The sequence below is a fragment of the Pelmatolapia mariae genome, linkage group LG4 (genome assembly GCF_036321145.2).
Source record: "Pelmatolapia mariae isolate MD_Pm_ZW linkage group LG4, Pm_UMD_F_2, whole genome shotgun sequence".
In the NCBI taxonomy this organism is placed as follows: domain Eukaryota; kingdom Metazoa; phylum Chordata; class Actinopteri; order Cichliformes; family Cichlidae; genus Pelmatolapia; species Pelmatolapia mariae.
The window spans coordinates 8,815,001-8,831,499 of record NC_086230.1 but is presented as its reverse complement, the minus strand read 5'-3'; the positions used below and the strand labels follow the sequence as shown (position 1 = coordinate 8,831,499).

Below are 16,499 nucleotides of genomic sequence, written 5' to 3'. Positions count from 1 at the left end.
CAAAACAAAAACAGACTGAAAACAGTGCCGTGTAACTTGAGAGCACCAAATAATACATAACTTTAACAAACAGCATAATTGGACATAATTGTGACATAAAGTCAAACACTATAAGTCGCCGACTCTCAGCTTGTACGTGACTGAAGTATGCAGCTTGTTAAAATGATTTTTAATATGATGAAGTATTTGAAACATGATCGATCACTCCCAAATATGAGTGGAAAAGTCATAAATCAGGTCTGTTAAGTGTGTTCTGTATATCATTTATAGATGCTGATCTACAAACCCAACAGTTTTCTAAATTCATTAATTCAGTTGTTTATTTCAGCCTAAATAGCCTTCTTACTTTAGACTGACAGTGCTACACTCTTTGTACCGTCCTATTTCATGTCGTGCCACCCCTCCCTGTGCACTGGTACAGCGCTTATCTCTAACAGCCCTCATGTTCCTGCAGTGCGTGACAATATTCTGAGCAACAGCATTGTAATCGTTTAAAAACACTCCTATTTTTTTATAGTTTTACACCTGAACTCTCACAGCTGATTATTCTTTTATACACCTCAGTTAATGAAAGGAAAGAGTACACAGTCACGCATGTCAGGGCGTGTTCTTGTGTTAATAGTGCTCTTTATTTTTGTCAATCTGATCTGAGCACTAAATTAAGAAAAGTATGTACACTCACCAGTCCTTTTATCAGGCACTGCTTGTTAACACAAAAATATCTAATCAGCCGATCAAATGGCAGCAACAGGGTACAATTTGTCTGGGCTCACCAAAATGAGCAATAGAAGAGTCTGATTTGTCTGTTTCTTCTGCGCAGTCTGATGGTAGGGTCAGAATTTGGTGTGAAAAGCATGAATCCATTCTCTCTTGTGATATGAAGGCTATTTTCATGGCCCCTTAGTACCAACTGTGCATCATTTTAATGCCACAACCTGTTGTTACTGACCATGTCTATCTCTTTATAACCACAGTGCACCAATCTTCTGATAGCTGCTTCCCAAAGGGATAACACACACCATGCCACACGCTTCAACTTTTCATGAACATGACAGCAAGTTCACTGCACTCAAATGGCTTCCAGTCACCCCATCATGGAGCAACATCTCTGAGGGAGGTTTTCTGCAACCTGTTGCAGATTTAATGCTGTTATGAAGGCAAAAGGGGTCCAGCCTGGTACTAGTTTAGCTGTACATAATAGAGTAATCAGTACTGAACTCGACCTTAAATTTCAGGCAGTGACTTTTGGTCATTTTCTCCTAATAAAATTAACACAGAGATGAATTTTTCCAATAACTTTATTTTCTTTGACATGTTTAAAAAGTGAAAACGTCTGCATGAAAAACCACTTTTAACAAATATCAAAAAACTGCAAAGACATTTTAAGGCAGATGAATTTTTGGCAAATGCACGTGGCAAGTGAGCACACACTTAAATAAAGTATCAGAATATAAATAACACTGTTACACATGGAGACTCACAATCTTGTCTTTAAGAAGCTCTCTAGATTTTGAACATATGCTGAGGTTAAAGTGCATAAGTCTGGGCTTAATCTGGCTCACTGCCTGTAGTAGTCATGGGCTGAGTCATTGCACACAGCATGCAAACATCTGAGGCATTGGAAATCCCACTCAGACCAGGGTTTTCCCTGCCATTCAAAGAGTTTTAGAGCACTGTGGAAAGACTAAAACTTAAGTATTCAGACATTGTTTCTGGATAAAGTCCAAATCTTATTTGTAGCCTTACAACAGCCAGGCTAGTGTGTAGTGAACATTTCCCAGTTAATCAGCACTCAAAAGCATTTGATCTGCCCAGTTTAACCTGCAAATTGTGAAGACTCCTAAATGTGTGGAAGTGAATTTATGACAAGAAGGAAGAAACCATTTGTCACAAAAAGCCCCCCAGGAGCACACGCAAAACTCTGAAGGGATTTCTCAAACATGGTCCAAATAGTTGGAGCAAAATCACCAAAGTTTGTGTAATTAGTAGTGCAGTAGAAAAATATCAGAGCATTTTTGTATCATCTTGAAAGTCTTTTTAAAGTTACATTGCACATTCTGACCTTCAGACACACCCAGTAAGACACTAAATGTACAGGAGACCTCCCACATGTCTCTTAGACTCCTCTGAGTGAAATCGGTCACTGAAAGCTTCTGACACGCTAACGAGCAACTCCACTGCAGTAGTTCCAGTTCCTTCCTGTGCGCTCATTCACTGCAACTCCATCTATATCTCTTCTTCCTTTTACAACCTTTTCAACATTGATCACTTTCAGGACTTCAGCCCGATGCGCGCCATCATTTGTTCATAAACGGTCCACGCCATGGCCGCCATCATGGTCCTCCTCAGAGACCGAGGAACGGCCCCTCTGAAGAAGCCCTGGAGTCCATATTCCTTATAGAGTGAGAGCAAAGTGAGGCATGCAGCTGATTAAAACCAGCTTATTCAACACGATATATGGAACGCAATTTTAAAAACACAGCAGAGCAAGAAGGAAGATTGAGATAGCTACCATATAGATGTATCTGATGGCCTCTGTTGTCTTGAGTTGTGGATTCACTTGGACATGTGTTTTGACCACATCAGCAGGCTGAGTGATGAGGGAGGCCAACACACCAGCCAGAACCCCGCAGCTGAAGTTAGCCACAGGAGCCGCAGGAGACGTGCTGATCTCTAAAAGGAAGATAGGCCAGCATGTGTATTTAAATGAACACCAAGAAGAATGCCAAATGCGAATATTTCTCGTTCTTAAGCTACTAAATGTCTCTCTGAGTCCATACTTACCTTTGGGGAGTGAGGCTTTGGTCTGGCTGTAGAACATGACGTAGATGCCGGAGAAAGGAACGTCTCTGAGGAGAGTGGCCATGAGGCCGGAGAACAGAGCCGCAGGACCTTCAGTTTGGCACACGCTGCGCAGAGCCCCTATCACACTCCCGTAACTGTACCTGCCACACTGAAACACAAAGACGTCTGGTTCAGTTCATGCATAAAACAGCACAATATGAACGAACCGCTAAAGTGAAAGCACGCTGCACAGGTCAAACAATAATATTAATAAAGTAAACATTTATCTACATATATTTTTTCTTCACATAAAGGCTGCACAGATGCATTTTTGGTTTAAAGAACTTCTTTCACTTCAGAAGAATAATCAATTGAAATTATACCAAATTTTATCTATTTTTTTAACACAGTATTATAGAAACATATTCTATTTATTTTAGGCTTTTCAAAAAATCTTATATTCATGAATTACTTCATGTAAGTACACGCAGAAGCTCTGGGGTTTGGCTCATGTGAAAAGAGGGTATCTGACACACCTTTTTCACCCTTCTTCCACATACAATGAAACGACTGAGCACCGCCTACTTCAGTCAGAGTCATTATCAGAGTTACACGTGACTGAGGTCTATAAAGAACAGGCTATAAAACACATACACCAAAAAGGCAACACTGGTGCTGTGAATAAAGCAACTGAGAAATATGCAGCAGAAAATCTACACTGCTGTATCTATAGTTCTATTGTTAGTACGCGCTGACTCAGCAGGGAATCCATAAATCACTTTAAGCATGGGAAACTAATCAGTGAATACACGGAGCCAAAAGACAATTTTAAACCTAAACTGAATATAACCTGCTCCAGACAGATTATGTATTCAGCACCAAGTTTCCACGGTGACCTAGAGAGCCACCAGGTGATACTGAAATCTCCGACTTGAAGTTCGACATACCTCATTAACCAATTAACCTCGCTTCGTAGTACACCCCCTCTGGACACTGCTTACTTCAAAACGTGTCTTGACGACAGTAACCGGCAGCATCACTACCCCCGCCACAGTCCGGGCTCCGCCCCCCAGCAGCACAGCCTCCGCGGCCCCTGGGCGTCTGTCCTGTAAGAAGTGCTGCTTCAGAGAGTAGTAGGTGCTGAAGTAGATCCCAACTCCTGGGATGGTCCGGACGAAGGACTAAAGGAGCAGACGGAGGAGAGAGACTGTCAGATGCATTGTGGCTAACACAGGAGGAATTTGTGACTAAACCTGTACATGAGGTAGACTCGAGTATACAGAAGCTCTAACCGGTGAAACTCCTTTCCAGAGTCCCAGCAGCCTCTCTGTCCGCACCACGCTGAGGAGCACCGACACCATCCCCACTCTGCCCGAACTGAAGAAACAATACAGGCATCAGATAAGATGACCGAAAGCCAAAAACATGTGTGCGGCCTATAGAGGTCAATCAATGTCATGCTTTTTGAGTTCACCCAGTCAATAAATAAATAAAATCAGCTTTTGGATCTTATGAGACAGGAAAGCATGCAACACTGACAACTGTGCATGCACACTCACCCAGGCTGCATGCCGGTCTGCAGAGTCTGCAGACGGGTCTTGACCAGGTCGAGAGGCTGGAACAGCAGCGTGGAGCAGGTTCCACTGAGGGAGCCACACATGAAGGCTTTGATGGCCGGGTGCACCTGAGGGTTGGGGTAGATTTGTGAGGGGAGGGGGGCAAATTTCATTTGCATTTCTAGTTAAAGTCCTGTCATGACTATGCCTCCCTAGCATATTTCTGTCTCTTTAATGCACACTTACAACAACAAACTACTAAGATGTAATCGCCACTGACAGGGACTCTATTAAACCATGTTTATATTTTGTAAATAAATAATTTATTACCACTTCAATATTCTAACTGTCTTTTCCCCTATAACGCCCAGCCTCACAGTACCATTCACATGTGATGCAACAACAGAGTTTGCTCCCTCAGCTTAATGACTCAGCAGCTCTTCTTCACCTTAACCGCCGTCAGACTCTCAGACCGTCGATTAGTTAATCAGTATTTCAAAAAGTTATCAGTCAGACAGGACGCCCTGACCTCAAAATACCTACTAAGGATGTATGCACTGATAAGGATGGAGCTCCTGATGTAACAAAACGGAGATCTAATACTCACCACTAAAAGTTCCATGTTTCTTCTCGAGGGTCACTTCTCAAGACGTTTTTGCAATACACCAAACCTTCTGTGCTTCCTCCCCTCGTTGCCGTCCACTGAAATGTCTCCCCCTGATTAGAGGGAGAAAGAGGAGTTACTCACACTGGCCTTCCAGGAGCAGGGATGGAGAGATGGTGAGGGAGCGCAGCTCTGCTGTCTGAATGAGGGGACAGTGCGCACACAGAATAGATAAAGCTTGCCTGACCAACACTGTGTGTCCTATTTGCCCCCACCCGATACACAAGGCCACTCATTAACTGACCAAAGATCAGCGTGCTACAAATTAGGATAGACCCGGTGCATGAGACACTGCTGCGTGTCCTTCACGAGACTGTGAAGAGCGTGAGCGAGTACGTCAAAAGTAAAGACTGTTCGCACTTGTTTTGAGCACAGTGTCCAAAAACAGTTTCACAGTGTACATAAGAGACAGCTAGCGCTGGAAAGCCCCGTGAGCTGGCATTCTGCACTTAAGTGTAAGCAAAGAAAAGACTGGCTGTCCTTAGAAATAAAACCCTTACATCACTGTTTGCATTTTTTCAACATAAGATGTTGAGATGATGAAATACAGCACACAGTGATAAACAGAATGAAGCACCATCAGGTAGGATGAAAATTAATAGGAAACAAAACAACTGTAGACTGTGCCGTGATCTCATTCTCAGGAATATTTCTGCACACACAATTAATTTCATTCTCCAATTTCTATGTGTTCCACGTGTGTTAAGATTTCATTTACTGTCTATCCAGGGCTTCCAAGCAGGCTGCTTTGATGATCAGAACATAATAAGCACTTATTTAAGATGAAAGAAAATTAAAATACATCGAAAGCAGGCTCCAAATGTGCAATGTCCCAATTAAGTCAAGAGCCAGAGACATATAAAATAAGTTATAAAGACAGAGATATAACACTGTTTGATATGGTAAATAACATTTTTTTAAAAGAAGTAAAGAGGACCGAGGAGGGATCCTTGTGGAACATCTGTACTACTGGGCTTTCAGACTAAAATCTAAGGTCTGCAATGAAGATAATAAATAATCTAATAAATAATGTAATTTCATTTACATGGAGCTAGCACACAGCCTTTCCAGTCGAATTTACTTGAATCACTTAAGTCATGCAAATCATGCAAAGTTGTGGATTTTATGCATAATAAAAGTGCCAAAAACAAGATACTGTAACCCAACAATCTAATTACACCAACAGATTTTTTTAATCGTGCCAAAGACCAGATGTGCTGATTTTTGTGTTTAAAATACGTTTCGTCTTCCTACTATGACTTTTATATTGAAAAAAGGGCCTACTTCAGGTGTCTCCTTCGACTTTCCACAGGACGTCTGACAGATTAGCTGCCAACACGTTTTCAAAAACATTTTTTAAAAGGAGCGCATTGATGAAAATCGTGTATTGTGTGTAATGTTGTGTATTGAGGCTCTGCTGAGCTCTCCCTCTAACGCACCTTTAACTATCCTCCACCAATTGTTTTTCTCTCCCCGCCGAAGTCCAAATAAATAACACCAACGAAGTTACGCTTGAGCGCAAATTCTTCTAATTGACTACTCTAAGCAGGGCGAAGATAAACCTCACCACCACTCCCCACTAAAGTGCTGCAATGTACCACCAAACCTGACAGCCGCCTCTCTATCTCTCTGTGATAAGCTCAAACCGGCCGGTTCCTGTTCTCAGACGCAGCGTGTCGAAACTACGCGGAAGCACCGCCCACCTGCGATACAGCCTTCTGATTGGTTAAACAGCATCTGGCTGTGACGTGCGCAAGAAAGGGGCGCCTCTCCGGGAAGCAAGGGTGAGTAAAAAGAAAAAACAGACTATTATTTTTAAAGTTAAATTTTAATTGAATTATTAATTAAATTAAAAAATTACAATGTATTTATTTAAACGGAACGAAACATGTTTTGAGTTTTAAAATAAGCTTTTTATTGAAATGAAACTATACCAAATAAATAAATAATAATAAAAAAAAAATGAGTGAGGCAATTTTCCCTCTAAATTAGAACCAAGTCAATTGTAGGATAGATAGTATAATAAAAAAGTGAAATACACAAAAGTACAACTAGCAGTCATTTAGCCAACAACAGTACTTTTGTAGTAATTTTCACAGTCAACTGTTTAGGACTCTAATTTACACATACAGCAGGAGGGGGGACCTTTTCTCTCCTTTTAAGTTACCGTCTATTAGTGTCTAAACTAGAAATAAAATAAAGTCTTTCATCCACGTTTACTTTTACTCAGTTAAACCGGTTCTGACCTGCTTTTGCTCCTCCTCACGAGCATGATGGAAAACCCTGGCTGCCCTCTGCTGGTGGGGACGCAACACTTTATAAATAACAAATGTGATCCACCACTGATCAGAGGTGTGGACTCGAGTCACATGGCTTGGACTCGAGTCAGACTCGAGTCATTAATTTTATGACTTTAGACTTGACTTGAAAAAATGTTCTAAGACTTGTGACTTGACTTGGGTTTTACACCAGTGACTTGAGACTCGACTCTGACTTGCCTGACATTACTTGAGACTTGACTTGTGACTTGCAAAACAATGACTTGGTCCCACTTCTGCTTTTTACATAGCCGGCTGCTCTGTCTCTAATTCTGCAGGGTATGATGACTGCTATTTAAAGCTACTAGTTAAATGTTTATTTAGATTAAAATTTATCATACAAAACATGCACTCAAAAAGGTTGTATCTAAACAAACCTGTTTGGATTAACAAGCCTCTGTACCCTGTGTATGCAAACAGTTACAACTTATCTTGCTGGAGAGCACATAGTATACACGACAGATTACACATCCAAGATTTAATCATCATGTCATGCCTGTGGGAGTTACCTGGAATAGATGCAAAGACTGACTTAACGTTAGAGGAAGGCATGTTGTCCAACATCGGTCTAAGGTATGAGTGAACCAGTTTTTTTGGTTGTCACTATGCAGTTTAATAATTCAAACTAATAAGAACATATCTGATAAAAAATATGATACTGTAAATAATCCTTAGTTTTTAATTTTTGTTATAGGAGGGAACATATGTGGTATTTTAGCATCAGACACTTAGTTTAGACACCAGCTCACAACCTTAAACATGATTATTGTGCTAGCAATTGGGTGTGATCCAGTGATGGATTTATGATTAGCTAACAATGAGGATGGCAGGGATTTTTTTCTTTTACTTTAGCAAAGCAATAAAACAATGAAAAGACCTCAGGAGACATAAAACTGTTTTACTGGCAAAATATCAAAAGTAAAATCAATAATTTTGCTGATAATTTTGCTATCTGTGCAATATGGATTAGCGTTACTGCTGAAGATGTGAGGACATCTGATCTCTGAAAAAAACAACTGTTAATGAAGCTGGAAAAACAAACCTACGTCTTGATCCTTAAAAAAGCATATTAGTAAAAGTAGAAGTAAGTGGAAGTAAAAGGCTACTAATATTAGTTCATAAAAATCATTCTCTGCGTCAAAAGTAATGATTAAAAAAGCATATTAGTAAAAGTAGAAGTGGAAGTAAAAGGCTTCAGCCTACTAATATTAGTTCATAAAAATCATTCTCTGCGTCAAAAGTAATGAGTTAAGGTGCCCATGGAGGCAAAGGTGCCACCAGGCATTTGGCCCCAGGGTAGACCCAAGTCAGGCTGGAGAGATTATATCTCTTGGCTGGCCTGGAAACGCCTTGGTGTTCATATTCATATTAATATTCTTATTCTTCTATGACAAAAAGTACAAGTGTTAATTTAAAGAAATAAACAGAGCAGTAAGAGATGTTTTTTTTAATTGTTTTCTTTATTTTGATTAGCCGCCAATTACATGTTTTTATTTGTAATTCTTGTAGTGCTCCCTACTATGTGAACCCCTCACCTGAAGTTTGATGTTTATTAGTTTAGTTTAGATTCTAAACTATCAACCCCAACAATCAAATGTTCCCCTTTAATAGCAAGCACTGGGCGACGGTGGAAAGGAAAAACTCCCTTGTAAAAAGGGAGAAACCTTTGACAGAACCAGGCTAAGAAAGGGGCAGCCATCTGTCATGACTGGTTGGGGGGTGAGAGGCAGAGGAAAAGAAAAATGAGAGCACACGTTAGCTATATGTTGTTCACATTGCCTAAAATGAACAACTTATGGTTTTCTGGACTGTGAAAGAAGAGGTTTTGGTATCACTCAAGGCCGTATCGTTTGTTTTCTGATCTTGGAGTTGGATAGTCCTGGACCAGGGACTTTTTTGGATGCTCTGTGTCACTGCTGCTTGCTCTGGCCTCTTGTTGTCTTTTGGTGTGTTTTTAGAGGTTTTGGTATCACTCAAGGTCATATCGTTCATTTTCTTAACAAGGAGATGGATAGACCTTGGCGAACAAGTTTTGTGGATGCTCTGTGTCACTGCTCCTTGCTCTGGCCTCTTGTTGTATTTCAGTGTGTTGTTAGAGGTTTTGGCATCACTCGAGGTCGTAACGTCCATTTCCTCAACTTGGTCTTGGATAGACCTTGGCGTCCAACTTTTTTGGATGCTCCTTGTCACTGCTGCTTGCTCTGGCCTCTTGTTGTATTTCAGTGTGTTGTCAGAGGTTTTGGCATCACTCGAGGTCGTAACGTCCATTTCCTCAACCTGGTCTTGGATAGACCTTGGCGTCCAACTTTTTTGGATGTGCCTTGTCACTGCTGCTTGCTCTGGCCTCTTGTTGTATTTCAGTGTGTTGTCAGAGGGTTTGGCATGACTCGAGGTCGTAACGTCCATTTCCTCAACTTGGTCTTGGATAGACCTTGGCGTCCAACTTTTTTGGATGCGCCTTGTCACTGCTGCTTGCTCTGGCCTCTTGTTGTATTTCAGTGTGTTGTCAGAGGTTTTGGCAACAATCGAGGTAGTAACGTCCATTTTCTCAACTTGGTCTTGGATAGACCTTGGCGTCCAACTTTTGTGGATGCTCTGTGTCACTGCTGCTTGCTCTGGCCTCTTGTTGTATTTCAGTGTGTTGTCAGAGGTTTTGGCAACAATCGAGGTAGTAACGTCCATTTTCTCAACTTGGTCTTGGATAGACCTTGGCGTCCAACTTTTGTGGATGCTCTGTGTCACTGCTGCTTGCTCTGGCCTCTTGTTGTATTTCAGTGTGTTGTCAGAGGTTTTGGCATCACTTGAGGTCGTAACGTCCATTTCCTCAACCTGGTCTTGGATAGACCTTGGCGTCCAACTTTTTTGGATGCTCTGTGTCACTGCTGCTTGCTCTGGCCTCTTGTTGTATTTCAGTGTGTTGTCAGAGGTTTTGGCAACAATCGAGGCCGTAATGTCCATTTTCTCAACTTGGTGTTGGATAGACCTTGACGAAGAACCTTTTTGGAAACTCGGAGTCACTGCTGTTTCTTTTTTCTCAGTGTCTATTCTCATCCTCTTTCTCTCTGGAGAGTAGCTCTCAGAGTTGTTTTTGCTGCCTTTTGAAATCTGACTGTATCGTCTTTTCAACACAGTTTTTTCTTCACAGATTCGTCTTTTTTTCCTTGGTGGAGAGCAGCTGTCGGCACTTCTGCAATTCTGTGCAACATAATCCGGGCCTCGCTTCCTCTTGAGTGGAAGCTGGAAATTAGTTTCTTCCGAATTTGGCTCTGGATTTTGGTGGTCCATTGTAGTAAAGCCAGCGTAAGCTTGTTGATTTTTGCCGGGATTACTCTGAGACATGTTGGAGTGTTGATGAAGTGACTGTGTTAAAGATTCAACTGTTTTAAAATGTTTCTCAGGCATACCTTTGAATGCTGCAATCTTGAGTGTTGCAAGTAAACTGCATGAAAGTTTGGGATTCTTACTCCTATTTAAGGATTCACAGATCAAAGGTAGGTAGGAAGGTTCTGACCTTCAAACTTAACCCTTGTTCTTTCAGTGTGAACTCTGATGTAAACAAAGGAGTAAGCATTAGAAGAAAAAACAAAACAACTCAGACAACACGTGGCAGTTTAGAAAGCATCTTTAATCGTAATAATTCCAACATTTCACAACATGATTTCCATTCCAGAGGTGCAGACAGAAAAACATGACAATAATCGAGATGCAGTTTAATTTTTTTTCTTCCCCCCCCTCTTTTGGATTTCCTTTAAGTGCGAAAGATGTGATTGTTTAAACTGTGAGCTGTAAGTCTTAAGTTACGACACATTCCTCTCACTTTCCAGCAGTGTGAGCCAAAAGCTACTTCGGGCACAGCTTGTTGGGGTTTCTCCATCATCTAGACACAGACTGCTCGTTTATCTGATACATCTACTCAGAACCTGGGGTATATGACATCTTAAAGGCCAGTCAGATTTTAGCATACAAGTGATAAATTACAATCCGTATCACATGAATGTGCCTTTGGTTTGTGATAAAAATCAGCAACTTCTGTCAACAAGCTGTACCCTGAGAATACAGTGTGTGCTGTGAGTAAAGAGACTACCCCACCACCCCTTTTAAACTTTACCCTGAACATTAGCAAATAAACAAAACACTGATGGGGATAAACAGAAAAATCAATGACCCTGCCCAGTAGATTTCTGCTGCATTTAAGGCCTTTAGTGTGTGTTGGCTGTGTGCGCACACATACTAAATTGGGATGTGCACAGTGTATTCAAAACTTTCAAGCTTTTCGTGTCAATGAAACACACAAATGCAGTGGTTTATGATAATATCTAGGCTAAAATGCCCCCCCTTCCCCAACACAACCCAAATGCAGTGCTAAAAATCAGGAAATTTCAGCACAGTCGCAATCAAATACCTTCAATAGATTAACAAGTTGCCAATTTGTTGCTTGAAAGCCTTCAAATTTAATGTTTCCACATGAAATGTGTGTAACAAAATGATCAAGCCCAAAAAGCATAGTCACGAGTGCTAACTGCAGCTAAATTGCTAGAATACATTTCAGCATATAAACCACCTTTATAGGCCAAGGCAAGAGCATAACAAACATGAAGCACTTCCTTTCTTAACCGTTATAAAAATGTCTGCATACAAAAAAACCCCCAAACTATTCTATAGATTGAGATATTACTTTGGTCCCCCTTCCAGTAATCTGTCTTCATTTTTCTATACTTCTTTTTCTTCAGTTAGAAAAATAGATCCTAAAGGGACTATTACACGTGGAATGTTTCCTTATAAAAATATTTTCATTTTTCCAAGAGAATGAAAAATTAAGCAACAGAGAAATTTGCCCCCCCCCCAAAAAAAAACAAAACAAAAGTGTGTGTTTGTCAGTATGGTGATTGTCCCACTTTAATGGCGTCTGGTGTGTGTGCGCGTGCATTGAGAATGCATAGATCGTCACTGCGAGAGAGAAAGAGCGAGATCAGATGTTAATCTGCATCCCTGTGGCTAATCTGGACAACATTTGTATGTTTGCGTCTCCGTTTTGGGAGTTACAGTAATGTGTGCTCATGTGTGTTTTTGGGTCTATTTATGGTGTCATTTATAAACGAGTCGAGAGGCGCCGTTCATTCAGGCTTGGGCTCGGGGGTCTCGGTTTTCACCTCGCTCTCCTCCTCACTATCACCGCCGCCACCACTGCTGCGAGGAATGGTGCGGCGTGTGGTGAAGGGGAGGTCACCACGCCTGAAAGAGAGAGAAAGGAATTTATAAATGAGGAAAAAAAACAAACCAAAGAAGACATAAGTAACGTGTTTTTCAAACTAAAGTGCGATGTCTACAAAGAAATATAAGAAAAAAAATTAAGAACAAACATAAATATATTATGGCTTATTTTGCAAATGGTCTTTAATTGAGGTTCAAGTCAAAACACTATCATGCAAAGCAAAGCGAAATGTGGAGATTATAGTTGTTTCAAGACAAACTGCCACAACTGCTAAAACGCCTTGTGTAGAGTTAGCAGATATCTCATCGTGTCTTGTGATATATCCTCGTGTTTATTGCACGAGCGTGTAACCGTCAATATCCTGTCTACTGTGTCCAACCCAAATGGCTGGCACAAGCAGAAGAGGGCAGCTGGGGGGAGGGCAGGTAGGCATTTATATTCATGTACAGTTTGCCTGCTTCCTGCACTTTCAGCTGATCTGTGCAGGACTGCTACAGCTAGCTCAAGATGAGTGTATAATAATGAAAGCCTCTGCTGTGTTACAGGTGCTTTTCTCACCTGAGCTTGCTCTTGAGGCTGTTGACTTCACGGTTCATGGCATCAGCAGACTCTGTGGCGTCCTCCAGCTCCCTCTGAAGTTTTCTTCGGCTGGCGTTGGCTCTCTGAGCCTCCTCCTCAGCCTCCTCCAGCTGACGCTTGATCTGCTTCATGCGAGAGTTCAACTTGTCGACCTGAAGGGGAAGAGAAAATATAAATAAATAAATAAAACAATTAAAAACTTTTGTTTGAGCCCAGATAAAGTTAGAAGCACAAAAACATCTCCCTTTGATGAAGGCTACAAAGTTAATGTCAAAATAGATCTGATTTTCTCTGGCAGTTTCGATTTGGAGCATTACGTTATTTTCAATTCATTTAAATATTTGACTTGTTGCATAATGCACAGATATTCATAGTCATCATTGTAAATACTCAGAAAAGCCACAACAGGGAGACAGATGACCCTCTGAGTTTACTGTAAAGAAACTCTCACCTGGTCCTTGTACTGCTCCGTGTTGCGCCTCTCGTCGTCCACCTGCAGGATGACTTCCTTTAGTTTCTTCTCGCTGCGTCTCACAAGTTTGGTGGCAGTCTGCCTCTCCCTGAGCCACAAACATAACAGTCAGACAAAAGACACTTTTTTTTTCTAATATGGTCATCTCAGGCCCCACTAATCTGTGGATCTAACCTATTTACAAGAGATAAGCCAGCTTTCTTCTGATTGGCCAACTGGAAGCAAGTCTGAAATAACAATTGTGTCTGTGTGGTTCCGCTTCAGTGGCTTTTACCTGGTTTCTATATCCAGCTGTTCCTCCAGCTGAGCAATCTTTGCCTCCAGGGCGGCCATGTTGGCCTTGTACTTTGACTTGACCGTTCCCTCGAGCTCCTGCAGCTTCAGTTTCAGCTCCTTGTTCTGACGGTCGAGCTGGGAACGAGCCCCCTCGACACGCTGAGAGGTGCTGCGCTCTGCAGTCAGCTCCACGTTCATCTGGTCAGTCTGAATGTAAAAATTAGTCAGTCATTTCCATTCTACATATTAAATGTTTAAGCATCTTTAGTCATCTGAACTTCAAATTAGATTCTAAAAATGTCTGCATGTGCATACAAACCTGAAGCATTGCCTTCTTCAGCCTGTCGTTGACCAGCTCAGTGTTGCACTGCTCCTCCTCCAGCTCTTCCTCCAGCTGAGCAATACGAGCCTCCAGTCGCCTCCTCTCCTCTGCAACCTGAGCGCTAAGAAGAGGAAGGAGGGAGAGCAGAGATTAAATATGGCACAAGTAGAGATACTGAACACTTCTGGTCTGCTCATTTTACTGATGACTGAAGTCTTACTTCTTGGCGGCCTGGTTATTGATCTCATCCTGCAGCTCGTCTCTCTCCTGCTGGGCCTGCCTCTTTACTCGCTCTGCAGCCGCCAGCTCCTGCATAACAATAAACAAGAAAATGCAGTGAGTTAAAGTAGATCACAGAGCAGGGGCACAGAACACAGAGGTGAATGAATGAGTGTATGCCAACCTCCTGCATCTGCAGCATGTCAGCCTCCATGCCCTTTAGCTTCTTCTCAGTCTCCTTGCTCTGGGTGAGGATCTCATCTCTGGACAAGCGAGTGTCGTCCAGCTCCCGGATGACATCTTTCATCTGGGCCTGAAGACAAAAACACGAGAAGAGTCAAAAAACTGAGACCAAACCCCATGTTTCCTATTCAAAGATCAGATATAAAAAGGTGACACTCACCTGAAGTTTCTTCAACTGTTTCAGGGCCTCGTCACGGTTCTTGTTCGCCATGTCGATGGCTGCCTCAAGCTCCTTCAGGTCCAGCTCCAGCTTCTTGCGTCCAGCCACGGCAGCAGAACGCTGCTTCCTTTCATCCTCCAGCTCCATCTCCATCTCCCTCACCTGAAAGGCACGTCGATTTGATCAAAGCCAAGAAAACCTACACGTTCCACTCCACTGATAACTTTTAAGCCCAGCTTCAACTCATTTCTGACTTTATGCTACCGGGTGCTCATTCTGGTTCTTCCTGAAGTTCAACCAGCTAGCATTGAGACCTAATCAGGACGTTTTCAAGGTTGTAAGTACTTTTTCCTCCCGGAACAACTAAAAAATGCATTTTGTTATGAATTAGCAACAGCCCCCTCCTATTTACCCCCTCCTATTCCCAAACTGCCAGATTGTTGGTCTAAAACGCACTCGCTTTAGTCATGAGAATCAGAACACCCCTGCTTTCAACAATGCTGTACCTATATGTAGCAGCTTAATGTTGGATGGATGAATATTTGTACCTGTTTAACCAGTGCCCTCTTCTTCTCCTCTCCCATCTCATCGCGTCCTGCCAGGTCTCTCTCATACTGGGCTTTCATGGCCTGCATGTTGACCTCCAGGCGCAGCTTGGCGTCCTCTGTGGCCTGCAGCTCATCCTCCAGCTCCTCCAGCTGAGTCTTCATCTCCTCCAGCTGCTGCTCCATTGCACGTTTGGCCTTCTCCAACTCGTGGACCTGCAGATAAGAACATTTATGATGAAAACCGAAGGATAGACAGCACTGGAGCAGAACATACCTCTACAGAGAAAAAGAAAAGAAACGTTTCTTGACTTACGTTCTTGCCAACATCATCCTTGGAGGATACGAGGTCCTCCATTTCAGCCCGCAGCAGCTTGTTGTTGCGGTCCAGCTCTTCTTTCACCTCTGTCAGGGCTTCCAGCTCCCGGGTTAAAGCCAGTGTCCGGGTCTCCTTTTCTCTGGCTTCAGCTTCAGCTCTGTCACGCTCCTCTGCATAGCGAGCAGAGATATTCTTCTCCTCTGCCAGCATCTACAGAAAAATCAGCATGCAGCAGTGTTTTTATTTTGTTTTTCCTTCCACAAGACATTTTAATGGCTCTCTTATCTTGTGTATACTTGGCCTACCTGGTCAAACTTCTTCTGCTTCTTCTCGAGGTTGGACACGATCTGTCGGAGGTGGTCCTGGTCTACCTGCAGGTCATCCAACTCTTGCTGGAGACGCGTTTTTGTTTTATCCAACTTCTCGTATGCGGCGCATTTCTCCTCCAGGCGCTGGTTCACTGCCTCCAGGTCCCGCTGAAACTTCTTCTTTCCCTCCTCAGCACTTTCCAGAGAGCCAGCATCCTGCTCCGCCTTCTTCTTCAATTCAGTAAGCTGAGGGGGGGTAGGGATAAAGTCATGTCAGCTGTGTGATGGATTTGCGATTCAAACGATTGGTCTACTGTGAGCTCCCACAGAAAACTAAATGCACGTATTCTTTGCAGCAGGTTTGTGTCCTGCAATGTGAAGAAGTCGATGTTTTACCTGAGCCTGCACCGTTTGGAGCTGCCTCTCTACGTTCCTCTTGGCTTCTTCCTCCTCCTCCAGCTGTTCTTTCAGGTTGTTCTGTTCATCCTCGAGCTGGCGCAGCCGTGTGTTGACCGATAGTTT

General features: G+C 42.4%; 2 protein-coding genes across 6 annotated transcripts in view; both read right to left on the bottom strand.

The window, feature by feature from the left end:
* Positions 1–1,280: 1,280 nt before the first annotated feature.
* On the bottom strand, positions 1,281–6,632 carry LOC134625928 (mitochondrial glycine transporter A-like). Of its 2 annotated transcripts, XM_063471319.1 has the most exons (8): positions 6,444–6,632; positions 4,948–5,057; positions 4,344–4,468; positions 4,077–4,161; positions 3,786–3,965; positions 2,785–2,953; positions 2,513–2,673; positions 1,281–2,394 (listed from the first exon to the last, which is right to left on the bottom strand). In XM_063471319.1, exons 2-8 carry the CDS (start codon positions 4,960–4,962, stop codon positions 2,272–2,274), a joined length of 858 nt encoding a protein of 285 aa, XP_063327389.1. In that variant the 5' UTR covers positions 4,963–5,057; positions 6,444–6,632; the 3' UTR covers positions 1,281–2,271. The 2 variants fall into 2 exon arrangements, with proteins under 2 accessions (XP_063327389.1, XP_063327390.1); XM_063471320.1 differs by lacking the exon at positions 6,444–6,632 and having other exon boundaries at positions 4,948–5,546.
* Positions 6,633–10,928: 4,296 nt separating this feature from the next.
* Positions 10,929–16,499, bottom strand: part of LOC134625923 (myosin-9-like) — a 29,974-nt gene continuing 24,403 nt past the window's right edge. For all 4 annotated transcript variants that reach the window (XM_063471308.1, XM_063471310.1, XM_063471309.1 and 1 more), the window contains 12 exons: positions 16,374–16,499; positions 15,975–16,223; positions 15,667–15,879; positions 15,354–15,566; positions 14,806–14,967; positions 14,587–14,715; positions 14,404–14,492; positions 14,181–14,304; positions 13,860–14,068; positions 13,565–13,673; positions 13,093–13,265; positions 10,929–12,554 (listed from right to left, as the gene is read on the bottom strand). The exon at positions 16,374–16,499 is cut by the window's right edge and continues 27 nt beyond it. In XM_063471308.1, the coding sequence (XP_063327378.1) occupies positions 12,437–12,554; positions 13,093–13,265; positions 13,565–13,673; positions 13,860–14,068; positions 14,181–14,304; positions 14,404–14,492; positions 14,587–14,715; positions 14,806–14,967; positions 15,354–15,566; positions 15,667–15,879; positions 15,975–16,223; positions 16,374–16,499 (1,914 nt within the window). In that variant the 3' untranslated portion in view covers positions 10,929–12,436. The remainder of the gene's footprint in view (positions 12,555–13,092; positions 13,266–13,564; positions 13,674–13,859; positions 14,069–14,180; positions 14,305–14,403; positions 14,493–14,586; positions 14,716–14,805; positions 14,968–15,353; positions 15,567–15,666; positions 15,880–15,974; positions 16,224–16,373) is intronic.